Genomic DNA, 21829 nt, shown 5'->3' with positions numbered 1-21829 from the left:
GCTCTTTATGGACCTGGCAGGCTTGTGACTAGGCATAGGCCAAGCCAGACATCACCCACTTGAGCGTTGATTGACTTCTGGCCCAGTGTTTTCCAGTTTCCTTATCTCCATGGTACAAAGAGCCATGGAGATCAGAGGTGAGCCACACTGCTCTGGAAGACAGAGAAGCCTGAACAGAAATGGGCTTGGGCCCTGTTTGTTCTGTGGTTTACAGGACAGAGGAAAGGCTTCTAGAAGCTTCATCTTGCCTCTGATTTTCTTATCGAGCAAAATACAGTCAAAAGCAGGCAATCTGATCTCCTTGTATATCTAAAGAAGTGGGTCTCAGAGTGTGAACCCTGGACTAGCAGCATCAGCATCACTTGGGAACTTGATAGAAATGCAAATTCTCTGGCATTACTTCAGACCTACTGAGTCAGGGCCTTGGGGGTTGGAGCCCAGCAATCTGTGTTTTAACAAGTTCTTTGGGTGATTCTAACGCCACAACTTTGAGAACCACTGTCTACCGATTCTCCATCTTCAGTGGTACTTCAAGGCAGGACTGATTTGGAGAAACTTCTGCAAGCATAGAAATGGAATATCTTGCTTCTGTCAACTTATAAATGGCTGACAAATGTAAAGTTGTCAAGTTCTTGCAATTAAGCATTTGGAGAGGAGTAGTAACAGGCATCCAGCTTCTGCTTGGAGGTTTTGACTTGCACAGTTATGACTGAGGGAACAACTTTCCAAGCATCAAGCCAAAAGTTTCCCTTCCACAAAGAGGAGTCCATAAAAATAGTTTGGCTGTTTCCAGTCGGGACCAAATGGAAACCACCTGGACTCCTCACCCAAGAGGTTGATGTAAATCAGCTGAGTCTGATCTTTTATTTTTGTAACAAGTGGAACTCTTCTACCAAAGACCAAACTCTCTCTCTCTCTCTCTCACACACACACACACACACACACTCACACATCCCTTACGACTACAAAAGCAATTGTCCAATGTGGAAACCTGTTTTGTTTATTTTTTTAATTTGCTTTGTAAACTCTGAAAAGCAAGAAAATGTTCTGTCCTGAGGAACTATGAGCTAAATATATATTAGATACAAAATTTTTTCTACTGACTTGAGACAAAGGATTCCTTGGAAGACAAAAGACTTTAATGGCTCCCCATTGTCTACCGGATGAAGGTCAAACTCCACCTGGCATGCAAGCAAAGTCCTCTTTAATGTGACCCATCCCCCCTTGCCACGTCCACCCTCCTCACATTCTTCATTCAAGCTGAACTAGGCACAGTGCAGCAGCATTAGTGAGGTCCTTCTTTCCTTTGGCACTAGTTCAGCTCGTACCTCATTATCAGTGAAGCCTTTGCCACCCTCACCTCCCATCCCTCAGGGAGAACATCCTTCTCTAAACCCTGTATCCATGTTTGACCCTTGGCAGATACTACCTTGAGTAGTTATTTGTTCCCTAGGTATGAATCCTGTCTCTAAACTACACTCAGAATCCCCTCAAAGGCCTAGCCAAAAAAAAAAAAAAAACCAAACCCGTTGTTCAAGTCGATTCCAACTCATAGCAACCCTATAGTCCTAGCTGGCACTCAATGACCTTTTTCTGTTGAGGCAGCTGCTGAGACAGAAGGTAACTCACTACTCCCTTCACAGTACCAGCCCAGAATGGGCTCTGAGGAAATCTTACCACATCCACATTGAGTTAAAGAATGACCACCAACAACTTGAGCTCTTCCCTGGAAAACCACAAGTAAGATACTGGATGCCCCAGGGAGCCTGGTAGGAGGCTCCCGACCTCTGAGAGTCCATGTAGCTCACAAAGGCCAAAAGAAGCAAGTCGGGTACTTTCGTACCAGGTTTCAGTAGCTAAACGGCACTGTTGTGGCCAAGGCCTCAACACAGCTATCGTTTAAAAGCTAAAGGAGAAATAGTAGTGATTTTTCTTTTTGACTTTTCCCTCAACCATTCACCTTCTATGGGGGCTCAACATGTCCAGGGTCTATGCGGGGTGGGGGTGTACATGTAGAGTTGGGGGGTGACGCGCAGAAGGATGCACTTTCAGACCCTGGCATGATCACCTCACGAGGTTATGCTTCCCTTTACTGGCATTTTATGTGTGTTGGAAATTTTTATAACCTTGCTTTGACATTTCGTCTTTTTTTTTTTTTTTCATCAAGAGTCTCAATAAATAGATGTGGTCAGGGCTTCTCTCTAGCCTTGAAAGGCCTTGATGTTCTCAAATAGATTTTGACCTTTTGGGTCTTTCCATAATTCCAGCACAGTGTGATGCTGACACTCTTTGTCCTTGTTACTGATTTCTGTTCAGTCCTGATACAGGGTTAGAATTAGTGACCCAGCACACCCCTCCCCTCAGATGTCCACCTGGCCCAGATTAGGAACCTTCCGCTGTAGCTCCACCTGTCTTGGAGATGCTAATTATCCTCATCCTCATCCTCATCCTCATGGCAACCCCAAAGAACTCCTCTGAAAGGATTTTTGGTTGAAAATATTCCCAAATGGTAACCCTCTAAAATGATAATATAGCATGTTCTTTCCTTTTTTTAGCAAATATTCCAAAACCTACCAGCACTAACAGAGACAGGATCTGATGAATTTTCTCACTGTAGATTTTCAATTGGTGTTTTAGATCACAAGAGTTGGAATTTTTCTAACTTGGTGGGATTTCACAGAGGAGATACGAGGATAATTCAAGGACAGAAAAAAAAATATCCACAAGAACAGATTAAAATGGAAGATGAGAAACCAAAGGGTGAAGAGCTTTATTATAAGGACTTGTTGCCTTCCACAAGCTAACTGTACAGAAAAAAATGAAATGGACTTAAACGGGACAGCATAAATTTAGGTTAGCCTCCACGAGGAGTTTCCCAAAGACCATGTTTATGACATATCCAGTGATAACCTCGTGCTATCTCTTGAGAATTTCAAAATGTTAGAGCTGGAGTGGCATCTGGGAACCTGGGCCCTCAAAATGCTCATTTTGCAGAAGAGGATGCTGAAACACAGCCATTAGTGGAAGTGTGGGGAGTAGAATCTTGGTCCCTAACACTTGGCTGCAAATCTTTAATCCTCAGAGAGCCTCTCATTAGTTTAACCCTGCTTGGAGACAGGAAGATGGATTTGTAATTTCTCAAAATTCCTTCTAAACCACTAAGTTTCTGGTTCTGAATAACTATCATAGGAGAGAAGTCTCCAGGCTAAACTTACCAGGTCCTGCTGGCTGTTCATTTCAGAGGTATCCCTAAACATGCCTAGGCCCTATGCTTCTCTTTTGGCCCTTGTTGAATGTGCCGAAGACTAATTCCTCCAATGGACATGGCTATGCTGCTCAGTATCTCATTTATATGAGGCTGTGAGTCTTCTTTTTAATCCAGTTGAGTTTTTCTCTTCCTATTTGGGCTAATTGCTTAGTAGTGGAAACACAGCCTAGAAGGAGGAAGTGGTTTAGAAAGAAGTGGAAGGAATAGTTAAAACAGCAACAACAAAAATACCTTTTCTTTTCTTTTTCTTTCCTGAAGCATTTTTCACTGTTACAACTTGAGATGATTTTGTAATTGGGTTCAAAGGTGAGCTTCCTCTCTGGCCGGCTGCGTGAAAAAAAAAGATTTAAGAAAAAAAACTTTTCGAAGTTGAATGGATAGCCATTTTTTGTTTGTTTGTTTTAATTGTGGTGAATAGCTATGTAATAAAACATTTGCAATTTCGGCAATCTTCACCTGTATGATTTAGTGACATTAATTACATTTGTCATGCTGTTCAACCATAAGCCTTATGGGTTGAACGACACACTTTTTTTTTTTTTTAATTGTGCTTTAAGTAAAAGATTACAAATCAAGTCAGTCTTATACAAAAATTTATATACACCTTGCTATATTCTCCTAGTTGCTCTCCACCCTGTATTTCCGTGTCCATTCAGCCAGCCTCTGCTCCCTTCTGCCTTCTCATCTCCCGTCCAGACAGGAGCTGCCCACATACTCTCACATGTCTACTTGAGCCAAGGTCACTCCTCACCAGTATCATTTGCTCTTACGGTCCAGTCCATTCCCTGTGAACGACACACTTTGATGTTGCTTGTTGCCTTCACTTTATGTATGCTTTGGGCAGAGGTATTTTTCACAAGAGAGAGTGATCTGACTCATCATTAAAATCACATCCACTTCTGTCCAGTCCCGTTTTGCTTCTCTCCTCAGAGGCTTGTGGAGAACGTCGCCAAGTGGGCACAGAACGCTCCTGCAAGGCCTCTGCTTTGTGCTAATTCTTCTTTAGAGTCCACAGCTGCCTTCTCTAGAAGTAGCTCTGAATCCCTGAGATTAGTAAGAATTTAGCAGAGAGGAATATATTTGGGGCATGTTTTCAGAAATGTTATCGCTCTGGAGTCATACTAGATGCCTCTTTTTCTTTTTGTCGGGCCCCACATCCAATCCATTAAGAAATGCGATAGATGGAAAATCTTTAACCACTTCTCATCACCTCCCCTCCTACTACCTGGTCTGCGCCACGGCCACCTCTCACCTGGAAGACAGTAACCTCCCAACAGGTCTCCCCACTGCCTTCCCCACACCCGGACATTCTCCACACAATACTAGAAGGGTCCTTCTAAAACCTAAGCCCACCGGGCCACTCCCTGCTTCCTACTGACTAACAAGGCCCTTCACCCCCGGGGCCCTGTGATCTGCACAAGCGTCCCTGCTGCTCGTTGAATGTACAGGTCTCAGGGCCTTGGCACAGTCTGTTCCCTTGATCTGCAGTGCTGGTCCTTGCCTCACCTCCTGCCTCTGTGCTCACATGCCAGGTTTTCAAGAAGGCTACTCTGAAGCATCCGTTTAAAATTACAGCCCACCCTCTGCCTTCCCCAGACTCCCAAACTCCCTTACCTTGCTCGACTTTTCTTTTTTTTCATAGCAATTATCTCTTTCGAACAAACTATAGACTGTTTGCATTTACCCTTCCTTTCTAAAACTGTCTGACCTCCTCCACACTCACAGTACATTCCCAGCCTCCTCGCATAATGGCAGCTCCGCAAGGGCAAGAATCTTTGTCTCTTTTATGCACTAGTGTTTATCAAGCATTTTGAAGAGTACCTGGCCTATATTAGGATCTGTCTATATCTATATATCCATATACATACACACACACACAAGAATTTAGATTCCATTTGCTACACTTGAATGATAAAACAGATTTTATATATTTTTTAATATTTTTATTCATATATTTTATTTATTTTATATTTTTATATGTGTGTGTGGAGATAGATACCACACATAAACACACATACACACAAAGACACACACTTTCTTTCATCATACACACACACATCATTTAGCTTTCGCTTTACACATTGTAACAAATAATTAAGGAAACAAACATGCCGTTGGGTCTCGAGACATTTGGGCCTCTTTGGTTGCCAGCAACAGAAAGCCACTGCCTCTGACTCTGGCAGGAAGGAGAAGTTACTGTGAGGATTGGGAGCAGCTCACAGAATAACAAGGAAAATCCAACACTTGGGTCCTGCAAAGCAGTGGTCCCAAAACACTTTTGCTGTCATATATCCTCCTAAAGGAATCTTGAAAAAACTACACCATCGTGCACATTTTTAGGTTGATACATATAAACTTTTTCATCCTAAGTTTAAAACATTGCAAAGGATAAGACTTCCAGCACATTGTAAATATTAATGGTGAGGCGGGGCCAAGATGGCGAGTATACCCCAGTTTCAAGACCAGTGTTATAAAGGACAGGGACCAGGAGCTTGGGAGGTTGAGCTAAAGGACAGATTGACATCTAAGCTTTTTCATTGTAAATTTAAAACATTGCACAGGATAAGATTTCCAGCATAGGGCCTGCTTCGGCGGCACGTATACTACAATTTACACGATACAGAGATTAGCATGGCCCATGTGCAAGGATGACACCCAAATTTGTGAAGCATTCCATAGTTTTAAAGCTGGACGGATAGAAATGGGGAACCCGAGGTCAAGAGGGGGGGTGTTGACACGTTGAGGAGTTGACAAGCAATGTCACAAAACAATACGTGTATTAATTAATGAGAAACTAATTTGATCTGTAAACTTTCACCTAAAGCACGATAGGTAAAAAAAGATTCCCAGTACATTGTAAATATTAACACTTAAAAACAAAATCTGTTGTATCATTCCTCTGCTCAGGAGTCACACTTCAGGGTGGCAGAGTTCAGTTGAAAGAGCTTGGCTTGGGTCCTGCACCCACCTACGGCCAGGGGAGGACAGGCACCTTGACTGACCACCTCATCAAGGCTGCACCCTGTGTGGGGGGCCGATTTCCCCAAAGAAAATCAGGGTGCTGGCTAGTGGAGGAAGCTGGGAATGAATGCTGAGTGGCCCTAAACATTTATGGGTTGTAGGAGAAAGTCTGTGTAATCCTTCGCCTTTTGGCGATGCTTGGATTCTTTGGAGAGAGCCGGACAACATAAGAGATTAGGACTTGTCGCCCTGGCAGACTGATATAAAGTATGTAGCAGCTAAAAAGGAAAAAGAAAAGGAAGGAGGGGGCAGGTTGGTGCTGGCACTGTATCATAACTTATTTTTCTGGCTTCACGTCCTTCTTTTATTCCAACTATCATTTAAGGCCAGTCCTGTTGACATAGAAGTTAACTCAAGGTGAGAAAGCTCATTTGCCTGAACAGAGGTCTGTCAATACAGCTCTGAAATAGAAGGCGCTTTTACTTCATACTGGTATGTAAAAAGAATGTAGAATAGCTAAAATCCAACAATCGAACTGGATAAAAATCAATGTTGAAGTGATTGTGAATGTTAGAGATGGCCACAGTTGGCCTTTCATGGTTTGGGGAAGAGAACCAAAAACCAAATCAATCCTGTTGCCGTTGAGTTGATTCCAAGGTAGAACTGCCCCCTTAGGGCTTACAAGGAGCAGCTGGTGGATTCAAACTGTCGACCTTCTGGTTAGCAGCCAAGCTCTTAACCACTATGCCGCCAGGGCTCCATGAACCTAGAAATGTACTTGTAGTTGTGGTTTTTGCTAAGCTCCTGAGTAATGTGAGAAAACTTAAAAGAGTCCTGTGTATGCCAACCTCTGACTGTGGGACCTGGCCCATCCGGGGTTGCTGTGACAAAAGACAGGTGGGCATCCTCTGCTGTCAGCTTTGACCCATGCCTGGCTTTTTTTTTTTAGCTCTCTGGGAAAACACCCACAGCTCTTAAGATTAAGGCTTAACAAATATTGTATGATATCACTTTTATAAGAACTCAAGAAATAGTTTAAACACACAAGAAAATATTCTTTGACGGTTATGAGGGTGGGGGGGAGGAAGGGAGGGGGTATTCACTAATTAGGTAGTAGATAAGAACTATTTTAGCTGAAGGGAAAGACAACACACAATACAGGAAAGGTCAGCACAACTGGACTAAACCAAAAGCAAAGAAGTTTTCTGAATACAACCGAACGCTTCAAAGGCAAGAGTCGCAGGGGCGGAGGTCTAGGGACCATGGTTTCAGGGGACATCTAGGTCAACTGGCATAATAAAATCTACTAAGAAAAAAAAAATTAAGCCTTAATTGCTCCTTCCAGAGGCACCTGGGTGATGCAAATAGTTTGCACTCAAATACCAACCTAAAAGTTGATAGTTTGAAACCACCTGTACTGTGGAAAAGAGGCTTGGCAATCTGCTTCCATAAAGATCATAGCTGAAAAAAATCCTAGGAAGCTCAGTTCCACTCTGTAACACATGGGGTCACCGTGAGTCAGAATCAACCTGATGACACTGGGTTTGTTTGGTATTTTGGCTGTTGCTCCTTTCAGCAGGAACCACCTGGGACAACCAAAATCTGTCACTTCCTCTCATCCCTGTCACCTCTTTACCTTTCCAACCCCACTCCATCACACCTGTCCCTGCCTGCCACATGCCCAAGCCCTTCAATGATGCTTTTACACTTCCAGTTATTTAAAAAAAAAAAAAAATCACAGATTCACTTAGTTATTTAGACTCCAATGTTACAATATATCCGTCAAGTCGATTTAGCCTTCATAAATAGTACTATAACTTTTTATAAGAATGTTGGTAGAAATAGGTGCCCTGGTGGCACCAGTGGTTAAATGTTTGGCTGCTAACCAAAAGGTCGGCAGTTCGAAAATTATAAAATTCAACAAATAACATACATCATTCTGATACCGTGAAAGTTCCTAAATAGGTGATAACCATTGTATTTCCAAATCTTTGTTAGTTACACAGTTCTCTGCATTTGTTTTCACAAAGTAGCTTTTACTTCTGCTCTTTATCTTCATTTTTTTCCAGTAAGTAGAGTGACTGTGTTCATCAAATGGAAAAAGTTATTGTTGTTGCTATTATAAAAACTCATGAAAAAATTTACACACGGAAAGAAATAATCTTCAATGGTTACTAGGAAAGGGAGGGGTAGGGAGGGAAAAACACTAAATAGACAATAGATAAATGGTAACTCTCGTGAAGGGTAAAAGCATATAATACTGAGGAAGTCAGCACAGCTTGACCAAGGCAAGGTCATGGAAGCTTCATAGACACACCCAGACTCTCTGAGGGACCAAATTACTGGGCTGAGGGCTGTGGACCACAGCCTCAAAGGACCCTAGCTCAACTGGCATAACATAGTTTATAAAGAAAATGTTCTACATTTTACTTTGGTGAGTAGTGTCTGGGGTCTTAAAAGCCTGTAAGCAGCCATCTAAAATACTCTGCTGGTCCCACCCCATCTGGAGCAAGGGAGAATGAAGAAAATCAAAGACAAATCAAAGGGGAAGATTAGTCCAAAGGACTAATGGACCACAACTACCAAAGCCTTCACCAGACAGAGTCCAACACAACTAGATGGTGTTTGGATACTACCACTGACTGCTCTGACAGGGATCACAATAGTGAGTCTCAGACAGAGCTGGAGAAAAATGTAGAACAAAATTCTAACTCACAAAAAAAGACTAGACTTACTGGCCTAAAAGAGACTAAGGAAACCCTGAGAGTATGGCCCCCAGACACCCTTTTAGCTCAGTAATGAAGTCACTCCTGAGGTTCACCCTTCAGACAGAGATAAGACAGGCCCATAAAACCAAACGAGACTAAATGGGCATGCCAGCCCAAGGGCAAGGATGAGAAGGCAGGAGGGAACAGGAAAGCTGGTTAATGGGGAACCCAAGGTCAAGAAGGAGAGAGTGTTGACATATCACAGGGTTTTTAACCAATGTCATAAAACAATATGTATTAATTATTTCATGAGAAACTAATTGGCTCTGTAAATCTTCATTTAAGGACAATAAAAAAACTGAAAGAAAAACAGTTGTTGTTGCTATAATAATGATGGTGTGAATATATCTCAAGTACTTACTATGTGGAGGAAATCATGTCAACTACTTGACGTTACATCATTTAATCCTTACCGAACACTATGAGGTAGTTATGTTCATTTTGCAGCTGAAGAAGCTGAAGTTGGATTAATTTGATAACTTATTCAAAGTCACACACAGCTGGAATAGGATTTGAACCCAGGTCTATACATGCGCTATAGATAACGGTTGGCAATTATTAAAAACGGTCAGCTTTAAAATGTGTCATATGTGTGTGTACTTGTGACCTATTAAAACAAATAAATTCATTTATAGGGGAGTGTCACGGATTGAATTATGTCCCTCCCAAAATGTATGTATCAATTTGGCTGGGCCATGATCCCGGGTATTGTGTGATTTTCCTATATGTTGTAAATCCTGCCTCTGTTATGTTAATGAGGGAGGATGGGCGGCAGTTGTGTTAGTGAGGCAGGACTCAATCTACAACATTGGATTGTGTCTTGAGGCAATCTCTTGATATATAAAAGAAAGAAGTGAGCAGAGAGACAGGGGGACCTCATATCACCAAGAAAGAAGCGCGGGGAGCAGAGTGCATCCCTTGGACCTGAGGTTCCTGTGCAGAGTAGCTCCTAGTCCTGGGGAAGACTGATGAGAAGGACCTTCTTCCAGAGCCGACACAGAGAGAAAGCCTTACCCTGGAGCTGATGCCCCGAATTTGGATTTTTTTTTTTTTACTGTGAAGAAATAAATTTCTCTTTGTTAAAGCCATCTGCTTGAGGTATTTCTGTTATAGCAGCACTTGATAACCAAGCCAGGGAGTGAGCTGTTGTTTTTGCCTCCTGCATTTAGCCTCCCCATTTGTCTACTTTTGGGGGGGATTGCTACTCCCCCAAGGCAAATCATGTAATTCTGGTACCCAGGGCTGCCAATCACAGTGCTCCACCCGCCCTGCATGATAGGTGTGTCATCAGTCCTGGCCAATCACAATTAACCATGGCCCAGGCCATAGGGATTGGTCCTAGGGATAGGCATATGACTCAAGGAGAGCCAATTAGAGCCCTATCTATGGGATTTGACACATAGTCACTGGAAGAAAGGGGCTCACACATTCCTATTGATTATAGTTGTGATGATTTAGCTCTGGGACAACTGGTGGTCACATTAACAGAGTCTCCCTGCTTGGAAACCCATCTGCTTGGGGAAAGAAGGCCAACGCTCACAAGGCAAGTAGCTTCAAGAGAAGCAAACTGAGGGTCTCCTGATGACAGAGGTTAAGCCCACGAAATCCACCATCTCTGAAGACAGCTCCACTCATGGACCTCCCGGTTACATAAACCAATAAACCCCCTTTTTGTCCTTATTCCTATTTGGGTTGCTGCTACTTTTAACCTAAAAAGTTCTCATTGAGAGCTCAGGAAGAGGAATCTTCATCGTGCATTTGGAAGGTCACCTTTAATCACAAAACGAAGTTTCCTGTTTAGGTGGCTTCAATAGGAGTTCGGTGCCAAGTTCCCCAGCACTTACTTTGGAGAAGCTGAGGGGGATTTTTGGTGTCTGGTGAGGATGTGGCTAACAGGTCTTTCCTCTGCATCTCTGCATGCTCTGCTAAGGGTCTGAGAAGAGCCAGGGCTCCGGAACATTGCAAGTAATTGCCATCCAGATGCAGCTCACTGGAGGAAGGGGACAAAATACATTGTTCATTTGATGTTATTTCCACTTCCTGAAATTTGGATTTGGGGGCTTCCTTTCATAAAATCATGGAGTCCCAGTGGCGCAGTGGTTAAGAGCTCAGCTGCTAACCAAAAGATTGGCAATTCGAAACCACCAGCTGCTCCTTGGAAACCCTATGGGGCAGTTCTACTCCATCCTACAGCGTCGCTGAGTTGGAATCAACCGGACAGCGACAGGCTTTTTTTGTTTGTTTGTTTCTTTTTTTCATAAAATCATAGGCCATAAAAGCAGACCTAGGAACAATGTCAGCTAGTAAAAACATGCATTCAGCATCACACCCTGATTCTCAAACTTAAATAAAGGGACTTTCTCTGGTAATTAGCAGAAAACAAAAATCTAGAAGGGGAAAAACAAGATGATTAAAATCACAGTGAGAAATCAGGGGAAGCCAGGGGCTGGTAGGCTTTGTAAATCATCGGGTTGTGTAACTCAGGATGGAGCAGTGCCAGGATGGGGGTGGTGGGGAAGCTGGGGACACGCCTCACCAAATGGCACTCTGGCTGATGACTGCACCCAGCCTTGGCCCGCTCTGTGGCCCCAGACCACAGTAACGCAGACTAAGGCCTTGAAGCCTTTGATTGTTCTCCAGGCCTGAGAAAATGTTCTCAACTTCCTCATTTCCAAATCTAAAAAAAAAATGACAAGAACAAATTAGTGCCCTTTAAAACCTACGTCAGCCATTGGGTCATTAATTTCAAAGCATCATCTGGGGCCAGTGAGAGGCATTAACCATCTGCTAATAGCTAATAGCTAACTGTTAATAGCTACTTGAGTAAATAAATAAATAACAAACCCGTTGCCGTCAAGTCGATTCCAACTCATAGCGACCCTACAGGACAGGGTAGAACTGCCCCATAGAGTTTCCAAGGAGCACCTGGTGGATTTGAACTGCCAACCTTTTGGTTAGCAGCTGTAGCTCTTAACCACTATGCAACCAGGGTTTCCGTTAGTAGCTATAGCAAATGGTTAATAGCACCCAGAGGTCCGTGGGTAGTGCAAACAGTTTGCACTCAAATACTAACCTAAAGGTTTGTGATCTGAACCCACCTGGTACCGTGGTAGATAGGTTTGGCAATCTGCTTCCATAAAGACCACAGCCAAGAAAATCCTGTGAAGCTCAGTTCTACTTTTTAACACATGGGGTCGCCATAAGTCAGAATTTGACCTGATGGCATTGGGTTTGTTTGTTTTTTGGTTTTTGCTCCTTTCCGCAGGAACCACTGGGACAACTGAAATGCGTCACTTCCTCTCATCCCTGTTGCCTCTTTACCTTTCCAACCCCACTCCCTCACACCTGTCCCTGGTTCCAAGCCAGGGCTGGCTGTGGGGGTAGGGTAGGTATAGAGGAAAGAGACACGGACTCTGTCTCCTGGGAAAAGGGAGCAGTGGACAGATAGAAGTATCCATTTAGGGGAACAGAGAGGAAACAAGCTCTGGATACTGGAGGTGACCACCACGGAGACAAGAGAAATAGTCCACCTGGCAGGGCCAGGAGGAGTCTGGGAAGACCTCAGCAGCACCAGGACTCCGTGAGAAAGGAGCCCTTTAAGTGTGTTCAGAGCAGGCTCTGGAAAGTTCCACCACTTGCCTCCCCTTCCACAGCCCTCTGCAGCTCTCTGGATTTGTACTGCACAGTCCTTGAGTTTGCAAAGTGAAATCATACGTATGGTCTCACCGATGCCTGCAACACCCTCTGGAGGTAGGTGTTAGCAATAGGTTTTTATGGGTCAGGAAGCTGAGGCTCAGTGAGGGAAAGTGACGTCTTCAAGGAATTTGTAATATCAAGGCTTGAACGTCAAGGCGAAGTGGGTAGTATTAACAGAAATAACTTTTAAAATTTATTAATTCAACAAATAACTGTTGAGGGCCCACTACGTTCCGGCCGCTGTGGTGAGTATGGGAATGCAGCGCCCACGAGAAAGAAGGGCGTCTCGTCTGACGCTCGGACCTCAGTCTATCAGAGAAGACAGTGAGAAAAGAACTGCAGTCCCCAGAAGGCTGGTAACCACTGCTAAAATCTGGGCTGTGAAGCCCAGCACCCCAACCCTGACAGCTTCTAGGTGTCTTAGCAGCAGCAGTGTTCTGACTGACAATTAAAATGGGCTATTTGCTAAAGATGGGAATCCCTTCTTCTTTCTTCCCACCAGCACAGGTCTCAGTGTCCCTCCCAGGAGCTGGGTCTAGAGGGGTCTCTTAGCAGCGGGCCCAGTTCCGCCGAGTTCAGCGTGGAAGCCGGTGAGGGACCCCTGTGCGTGCCCTGCAGTCTCTGTGGTGGTGTCCTGAGGACACTGGCCTTCAGCTGCCCTGTGCTCAGAGCTGCTGCCTGTTGCTCCTCCCTGCCTTTCAGAAACCTGGAGAACAATGTGATGAAACCCCTGCACCTCAACAAAGAGCTCCTCTCTCCCTGCTTTGCTGATGCATTTGCCCGTTGTCACCACCAGGGCCTTGAGGAGACCCTGCACGCTGTGGGGCCAAGCCCTCTGAAGGACTTGCTCTGCCTTTCCATTAACACCACACCTTTCTTCCCACTCCTCTCCTGGTGAATGTCCAACCCATCACCCAGGGAACTGTGGCTTCCCTTGTCTGAACTACCACAAACATTTATATATGCATCTTTTGTGACATTCAGACTTTCTACCTTGTAGTATATATATAAGTATATATTACCTTTCTCCTAAAAACGAAAACAGCTGCCATCTAGTCGACTCTGACTCATGGCGACCCCTATGGCAACTGTGCTCCAGAGGGTTTTCCATGGCTGATTTTTAGGAAGTAGGTCACCAGGCTTTTCTTCTGAGGCACCTCTGGTTGGATTTGAACCTCCAGCCTTTCAGTTAGCAGCTGAGTGCATTAACCATCTGTGACACGCGACCGTTTGGGAATTCCCTCCTCTCCCCTACTATATCAAAAAGCATTGACTTATAAATATTTACATCTTCCTTTTTACCCATGAGGGCCCTTCAACAAATATTTGTTGAAAGAATAAATGAATGAAGAGAGACTCTTTTCGAGAGCTCTAGCATTTACTCAGCAACATTAACTTTAAGGAGGTTTTAGAGCCTCTTCATTGGGCGATGACCTGAAGAGGCAGGAGGAACCCAGACATGGCCCTCCTCACCATCCCGCAGCTGACAGCGGTAAGAGCCCTGTGGGAGCTCTGCGTTCCATCCTTACTTGCAGTAATCCAGGACCAGAGACAGCAAGCTGCTGAACTGCAGAGCCTTCCCCAGTCGCCCCAGAGACCACAGATCCATTTGGCAGTCAATGATTTCTAATGTGGTAAACGGGTAAGTGGTGCACCCCTTCGATTCCAGAAACAGAGCCTGAGAACATGAAGTAAAAAAGGGCTTACACAATGAAGACAAATATGCGTGGGCTTTAATATGTTGCTTAAAAGTCAATCATGTGAACTTCATCAACACTTTGGCCTCTAAGATAACTTTCTGTTTATCAAAGGAAAAAGTGGCATGTAAATAAAAAAAACCGCTATTTAAGTCAAAGACTTGTTGAAGAGTTCTATGGGAAACATCAAGCTTTATGACGAGAATCTTACATATCGCCTGTTTTAGATGCTGATATTCTAACCCACAAATTTATCTTCCTATGGTTGTGCTCTTTTCAGTTGTGAAGTGTAGGGAGGCAGCTCTTCGTATAATTTAATAAAATTTTTAATAATTAAGTGATCTGTCATTCATTACCATAGATATAATTAGGATTTGAAGGTCCATTCAGAACTAAACCCCCCCAAAAAGAAACCCACTGCCGTGAGTCGATTCCGACTCACGGCGACACTACAGGACAAGGTAGAACTGCCCCATAGGGTTTCCAAGGCTGTAAATCTTTAGGGAAGCAGACTGCTGCATTTTTCTCCCAAGGAGCAGCTGGTAGGTTCAAACTGTTGACAGCCGAGTGCTTTAACCGCTGCACCACCAGGGCTCCTTCATTCAGAACTGGACTGTGCAAACTCAGCAATGATATGTTTCTCGTATGGAGGGAGGCATCTGGACAGGACGGGTAACAAGGCTTGAGCCATCTCAAGTTCCCTCAGGCTCCTGAATGTGGTAAGCTCATTTCTTTTCTTTCTTTTTTTAATTTTTATTCTGTCAAAAATATGCACAACAGAGTATACACCGATTCAACAATTCCTACGTGTACAATTCAGTGACATTGATTACATTATGCACAACAGAGTATACACTGATTCAACAATTCCTACGTGTACAATTCAGTGACATTGATTACATTCTTCAAGTTATGCAATGGTTTTAGCTAGTAATTTTCCAAATTATTCCACCACCATTAACATAAACTCCCTGGCCTCTTGGAAAAAACTCCCCTTCCCCCCTCTTCCCCATCCCCTGGTAACCACTAATAAGCTTTGGTTTCTATATATTTGTTTATTTCATCTAAGCGAGATCATACAGTATTTGTCCTTTGTGACTGACTTATTTCGCTCAGCATAATGTTTTCAAGGCTCGTCCGTGTCGTGGCACGCAACAGGACTTGATTTCTTTTCACGTATGCACCACATTTTGTTTCTCCATTCATCTGCTAATGGACATTTTCGTTGTTTCCACCTTTTGGCTATTGTGAATAGTGCTGCAATGAACACTGGTGTCCATGTGTCTGTCCGCATCACTGCTTTCAAGTCTCTAGTGTGGACCTAAGGGTAGAAGAGCTGGGAAGACATTTCTTGTGGGGACAAAAGATGTCAATGGAAGTTAAATCACTACCCTAACAGATAAAGGGAGATATTTAAAAGGACAAATCACGAGAACGTCGTGAAGGCCACCTTTCAGCAATTATAATCAGCACAACCTGAGGGTTCCTTTGATTCAGAATTTAGGCCAAAAAGAGAATTTGATGGGGTTTGGAGGATTTAGGGTTTTTTTGAGGTAATGACATGTTGGTCAGTTATAGGATTCCAAATTATACCTTGGCTGAGAATAAAAAGACACTTGCTACCTAAACTGCAGAGCTGGTGCCCAAGGCCTCTTTAATTAGAGAACGCCCTGTTCGAGTGCTGGGTTGGATTTCTCAGTCTGTGCTTCAGACTGAGGAGTCAATGTGGCACACATCAGTGCCCATGCTAACGTTGGTTTGAGCAAAACAGACTCTTGACCAGGCCCCACAGAGTCCGACCAAAGACTGCAGTGCCCCTGCCTGGGGCACCAGCAGTGCTGTGGGCAAGGACCTTAGCCACCTGTGCACTGAGACAGAAGTCTTCAGCAGTCTCCAGATTAATCAACAGGGTGAAATTTTAAGGAACTGTTAAGCAACACTTTTTTTGTTGTTTTGAGCTAAAGCATGAATTTATTGATCAACTGCAAACTTTTGTATGAGTTTTCTAGTATTTTGTTGCTATTAAGAGTATACAGAGCAGTGAAGGACAATTGCAACATGCATGGACAACATTCTACTTCCAGCAGCTGGGTGGACTGGCTACCCTGATGGACCCTCTGAATAAAAACAACTAAAAATGCTGGCTACATATTAAAAATGTCTTTTTACGAATCTGTGAAACATTTCATAACATGGAGGAATCTGGAAGGCATTACACTGAGTGAAATTAGTCAGATGCAAAAGGACAAATATTGTATAAGACCACTATTATAAGATCTTGAGAAATACTATAAACTGAGAACACATTCTTTTGTGGTTACTAGAGGGGGGAGGAAGGGAGGGTGGGAGAGGGTTATTTCTGGTTAGATAGTAGATAAGAACTACTTTAGGTGAAGGGAAGGACAATACTCAATACAGGGAAGGTCAGCTCAACTGGACTGGACCAAAAGCGAAGAAGTTTCCAGGATAAACTGAATGCTTCGAAGGTCACCGGAGCAAGGGCGGGGGTTTGGAGACTATGGTTTAAGGGGACTTCGAAGTCAATTGGCAAAATAAATTCTATTAAGAAAACACTCTGCATCCCACTTTAAAGAGTGGTGCCTGGGGTCTTAAATGCTACAAGCGGCCATCTAAGATGCATCAATTGGTCTCAACCCACCTGGATGAAAGGAAAATGAAGAACACCAAGGTCACACGATAACTATGAGCCCAAGAGACAGAAAGGGCCACATGAACCAGAGACTTACATCATCCTGAGACCAGAAGAACTAGATGGTGCCTGGCCACAACCAATGACTGCCCTGACAGGGAGCACAACAGAGAACCCCTGAGGGAGCAGGAGATCAGTGGGATGCAGACCCCAAATTCTCATAAAAAGACCAGACTTAATGGTCTGACTGAGACTAGAGGAATCCCGGTGGTCATGGTCCCCAAAGCTTATGTTGGCCCAGGACAGGAACCATTCCCGAAGACAACTCATCAGACATGGAAGGGACTGGACAATGGGCTGGAGAGAGATGCTGATGAAGAGTGAGCTACTTGTATCAGGTGGACACTTGAGACTGTGTTGGCATCTCCTGTCTGGAGGGTAGGTGGGAGGGTAGAGAGGGTTAGAAACTGGCAAAACGGTCACGAAAGGAGAGACTGGAAGGAGGGAGCGGGCTGACTCATTAGGGGGAGAGTAAATGGGAGTATGTAGTAAGATGTGTATAAGTTTATATGTGACAGACTGACTTGATTTGTAAACTTTCACTTAAAGCACAATAAAAATTATTTTAAAAAATGTCTTTTAAAAAAATTCATTGGATATCTACCTGGTTGTGGAATTGCTGGGTCATACGGTAATTCTATATTTAACTTTTTTAGGAAGCCCCAAAGTGTTTTCTCCTGTGGCTGCAGCATTTACAATCCCATCAGCAACATAGGAGGGTTCCAATATCTCCCACTACCTCACCAACAATTGTGATTTTCTGTTTTTTTATAATAGCCATCCTAGTGAGTGTGAAGTGGTATCTCATTGTGGTTGTGATTTGCATTTCTCTAATGGCTAACGGGAAACCCTGGTGGCACAGTGGCTAAGAGCTATGGCTGCTAACCAAAAGGTCAGCAGTTCGAAACCACCAGGCGATCCTTGAAAATCCTATGGGGCAGCTGTGCTCTGTCCTATATGGTTGTTATGAGTTGGAATTGACTCGATGTCCACAGGATTGGTCTTTAATGGCTAATGGGAGCCCTGGTGGCACAGTGGTTAAGCGTTAGGCTGCTAACCAAAAGGTCGGCAGTTCTGCTCTGTCCTATAGGGTTGTTATGAGTTGGAATCGACTCAACGGCAGTGGGTTAATGGCTAATGAGAAGGCTGAGGTGGGTCACTGGTAGAATTCTTGCTTTGCATGTGGGAGACCCCGGTTCAATTCCTAGTCAATGCACCTCATGTGCAGCTACCACCTGTCTGTCAGTGGAGGCTTGCAGGTCGATGTGATGCTGAACAAGTTTCAGCGGAGCTTCCACACTAAGACAAACTAGGAAGGAAGCCTGGTGATCTACTGAAAATTGGCCAGTGAAAACCCTATGGATCACAATGGTATAATGTACTAATGGACCGCATCTACCATGGCCTCCATCAGACTGAGTCCAGTACAACTAGATGGTGCCCGGCTACCACCACTGACTGCTCTGACGGGCATCATAATAGAGGGTCCCCAACAGAGCTGGAGAAAAATGTAGAACAAAATTCTAACTCAAAGAGAAAACCCAGACTTACCAGCCTGACAGAGACTAGAGAAACACTGAGAATATGGCCCCCTGGACACCCTTTCAGCTCAGTAATGAAGTCACTCCTGAGGTTCGCCCTTCAGCTAAAGATTGATCAGGCCCATGGAACAAAGCAAGAGTAAAGGGGTGCACCGGCCCTGGGGCAGGGACTGGAAGGCAGGGAGGAACACGCGAGCTGGTAATAGGGAACCCAGGGTTAAGAAGGGAGAGTGTTGACACGTCGTGGGGTTGTTAACCAATGTCATACAACAATGTGTGTACTGATTTATGAGAAACTAGTTTGTCCTGTAAATCTTCATCTAAAGTTCAGTTAAAAAAAAAAATGGTATAATGCTCTTGTGCACAGGACTCCCATGAGTTGGGACGACTTGATGGCAGCTAACATCAGTGACTGATGATGTTGAATACCTTTTCATATCCTTATTGGCCATTTGTATATCTTCTTCAGAAAAGGGTTTGTTCAAGTCCTTTGGCCCATGTAAAACTAAACTATAATGTCTGATTATCATAAAATAACTTTTAAGGAGGAAGGAGAGAGTAGAGATTGGGGGACAACACTAGTGGCTATTTTGATCTTTTTCTTTTTTTTTTAGTCTCTTACTCTTTTTTCCTTTTAATCCCTGATTTTATTTCTTTGAACATTTTAAACTTATTTTATAACCTGAATCTCATAGTTACAATAATCTGAGTCATTTTGGGATCTGATATTGCTGTCTATTGCTTCTACCAGCTCCTACTCAGAGTGATACTTCTTTGTGTATTTTTCTGATTTCTTTTTTACCGTAAGCTCATATTTCATGGAAAATAGTTACGGAAATTCTTTCCGCTCTGAAGATAGATTCCTCCAGAGAGGATCTGCATTTGCTTCTGCCTAATATGTTGTTAAACACATTCACTGAGACTTCAATCTCAGTTATTGTCTCTTTCAGTTCTAGAAGGCCAATTCAGTTCTTTGACAAAATCTTGATTTTGTCTTATATTTTCTTTGTCTCATATACATTATAAAGATGGAATTTGGTATGCTTGACTTTATCGTTACAAAATTGTTTATAGACATTAGTGGAGACCCAAGTTAATATGATTGTCTTCCAGGGAACATTTTCATTTTCTTCCGGACCCTTGCAGGCACCAGCAATCAAGGATCCCTCAATCCAATTTCAGGACTTGAGGTGATCAGAAACTAAGCTAGAGTCCCTTGAGTACTCATCCACCTGTGGTTCAGTTTTATTCCTATAGTCCTTCGCTATTCCAGCACAAGGCAAGGGGGTTAATTAGGCCTTCTCCAGGTGATCAGTGTCTCCTAGTATTTGAAGCCTGTCAAAAGCACTGCTCAGCTTCTCAACTGCCTCCTCTTTAAATCAAATACCTCCAAGAAAAAACTGTCCCTGGTGATGTCTCCTCCCTGGGCCTCCATCCTCTCTTGGGTCCCTTGCCTAATGTGTGTGTGTTTTCTAGATTATCTTCTTGGTCTGAATTACCTGATATTCCCCCTCCAGAAACAAACCCTACATGTGACTTCTCATAAGCAATAATGGAAGCTCAGTTAAAAAACAAAACAAAAGGTTAATCGATAATTGTATAGCCAGCAAAACTATTTTTCACGATTGAAAGTTTCGTATAATAGCAGTCAAAATGAATGAACATGAGAATTCCTGACGATGTAAGTAAAAAAAGTAAGTCACAAAAGGATACATACAATAGAATTCCATTTATGTAAATAAAAACATTTGCATATGTAATGAAAGTATTAAAACATGCATGGGATTGATACACATCAACTTTAGGCCAGTGGTACTTCTGGGGAAGTAGATACAGAGAGAGCAAGTAAAATGAGGCTGTAGCTATTGTATTTGTAAATATTTGCAATTTTTAGTCCTTAAAAAAAAAAGCATGTTATATCTGGGTGGTGGGTACATGGGTGTCATTTCTATTATTTTCTGTATTTTTATATAAGTTTACAATATTTCATTAAAAATACTTTTTTTTTTTTTTTTTAAGGAAAACCTTGCAGCATAGCACTGAGAGCAAAATGAACTATAGGTTGAATGCACAATGCAATATGTTTAGATGAAATTTTAAGGTTTGAAAAAATATTTTTAAAATCCATGACTCACAAGTCTGGCAACCTCTGGGTTGCTCAGCTGAAGGCCCCAGATACACAGCTCTTGCCCCAGCGTGTAACACACGTCTTGAATTGTCATGAGCAAAGGTTCCAAGGAAACTGGTAGGAAGCTTGGCGGGGAGGCATCCGGTCTCACCAGAATAAACTGGAATATAAGAAAAAAACTTACAGGTGTGCAGCATAAAGAGATTCCCATGCATCTGAAGATGTAGAAAAGGAATATTGTCATTAGACTACATAAGAACATCTAAAATAATTATTAACTCTGGATCAGGTGTGCATTGTGGTGACCATTCATCATAGACTTAGGAAGCTCCTGCTATGTGTAAGGCCCCAAGAAAAGCCCTATATGGCAGAGATTTTCTAGCAGATTACTGCCCATTATTGGGCCAGGAAATTAATTTAGAGGTTGCAACTCAGTTTTTTTTTTTTAAGTAAAATAGAAAAGAATATCTAAGTTCGTTCTATGGAGTAAGGATAATAACTTCTCATGAAACATTTATTTTGATGATATTCAAAATCAAAATGAAGAGCCAGCCTAAGCAACCAACCCAACATAAACAGCCCGTTTGGCCGTAATTCTGCACACTAGCTTAACATCACTTACGTACTGGGTCATGGTGTCAGTTGTATTTCCGATGGTAGATTGCAATTTGAAATAAATAAATAAATAAAGTTTGGAAAACATTGCTGTAGAGAATATAAATTTGAACAAAATTTATGATTAAGTAATTGAAGGCTAATTACAAGACTTACAGTACAAAAAAAAGTTAGTAATTATTTTACCACGAAAAGGATAGATCTGGGAAGCTCCTCCAACTGGATGAGCCAGGAGATGGTGAGGGAGCCCAGGGAAGGAATCACTGAAGAAGGGATTAGAAAGATCGGGGAGGACAGGTATGGGTGAGGGAAGAGAGGCTGAAGGGGAGGAGAGGAGGGGCAGCTACTCCAGGACATGAGAATTTGGGGGGAAAATAGAGATGGTTAAAGAGGAACTTGAGGTGGTTCTTTTTACGTGAGGTTCAATGTAGGCATCCTCCCACAC

General features: G+C 43.1%; 1 protein-coding gene and 1 non-coding gene across 6 annotated transcripts in view; one reads left to right on the top strand and one right to left on the bottom strand.

The window, feature by feature from the left end:
* The window catches only part of LOC111752308 (uncharacterized), a 57373-nt gene that overhangs the window by 23641 nt on the left and 11903 nt on the right, over positions 1-21829 (bottom strand). For all 5 annotated transcript variants that reach the window (XM_064275533.1, XM_064275532.1, XM_023555475.2 and 2 more), the window contains 5 exons: positions 20777-20929; positions 14223-14371; positions 11534-11674; positions 10842-10987; positions 3500-3595 (listed from right to left, as the gene is read on the bottom strand). In XM_064275533.1, the coding sequence (XP_064131603.1) occupies positions 3500-3595; positions 10842-10987; positions 11534-11674; positions 14223-14371; positions 20777-20929 (685 nt within the window). The remainder of the gene's footprint in view (positions 1-3499; positions 3596-10841; positions 10988-11533; positions 11675-14222; positions 14372-20776; positions 20930-21829) is intronic.
* On the top strand, positions 5848-5951 carry LOC135228590 (U6 spliceosomal RNA). The gene has a single exon (XR_010319178.1). It is a non-coding gene; the product is annotated as a U6 spliceosomal RNA (small nuclear RNA).

Source organism: Loxodonta africana, chromosome 23 (genome assembly GCF_030014295.1).
Source record: "Loxodonta africana isolate mLoxAfr1 chromosome 23, mLoxAfr1.hap2, whole genome shotgun sequence".
Classification (NCBI taxonomy): Eukaryota; Metazoa; Chordata; class Mammalia; order Proboscidea; family Elephantidae; genus Loxodonta; species Loxodonta africana.
Note: the sequence above shows the minus strand (reverse complement) of the source record. Positions and strands in the feature narration are given on the sequence as shown.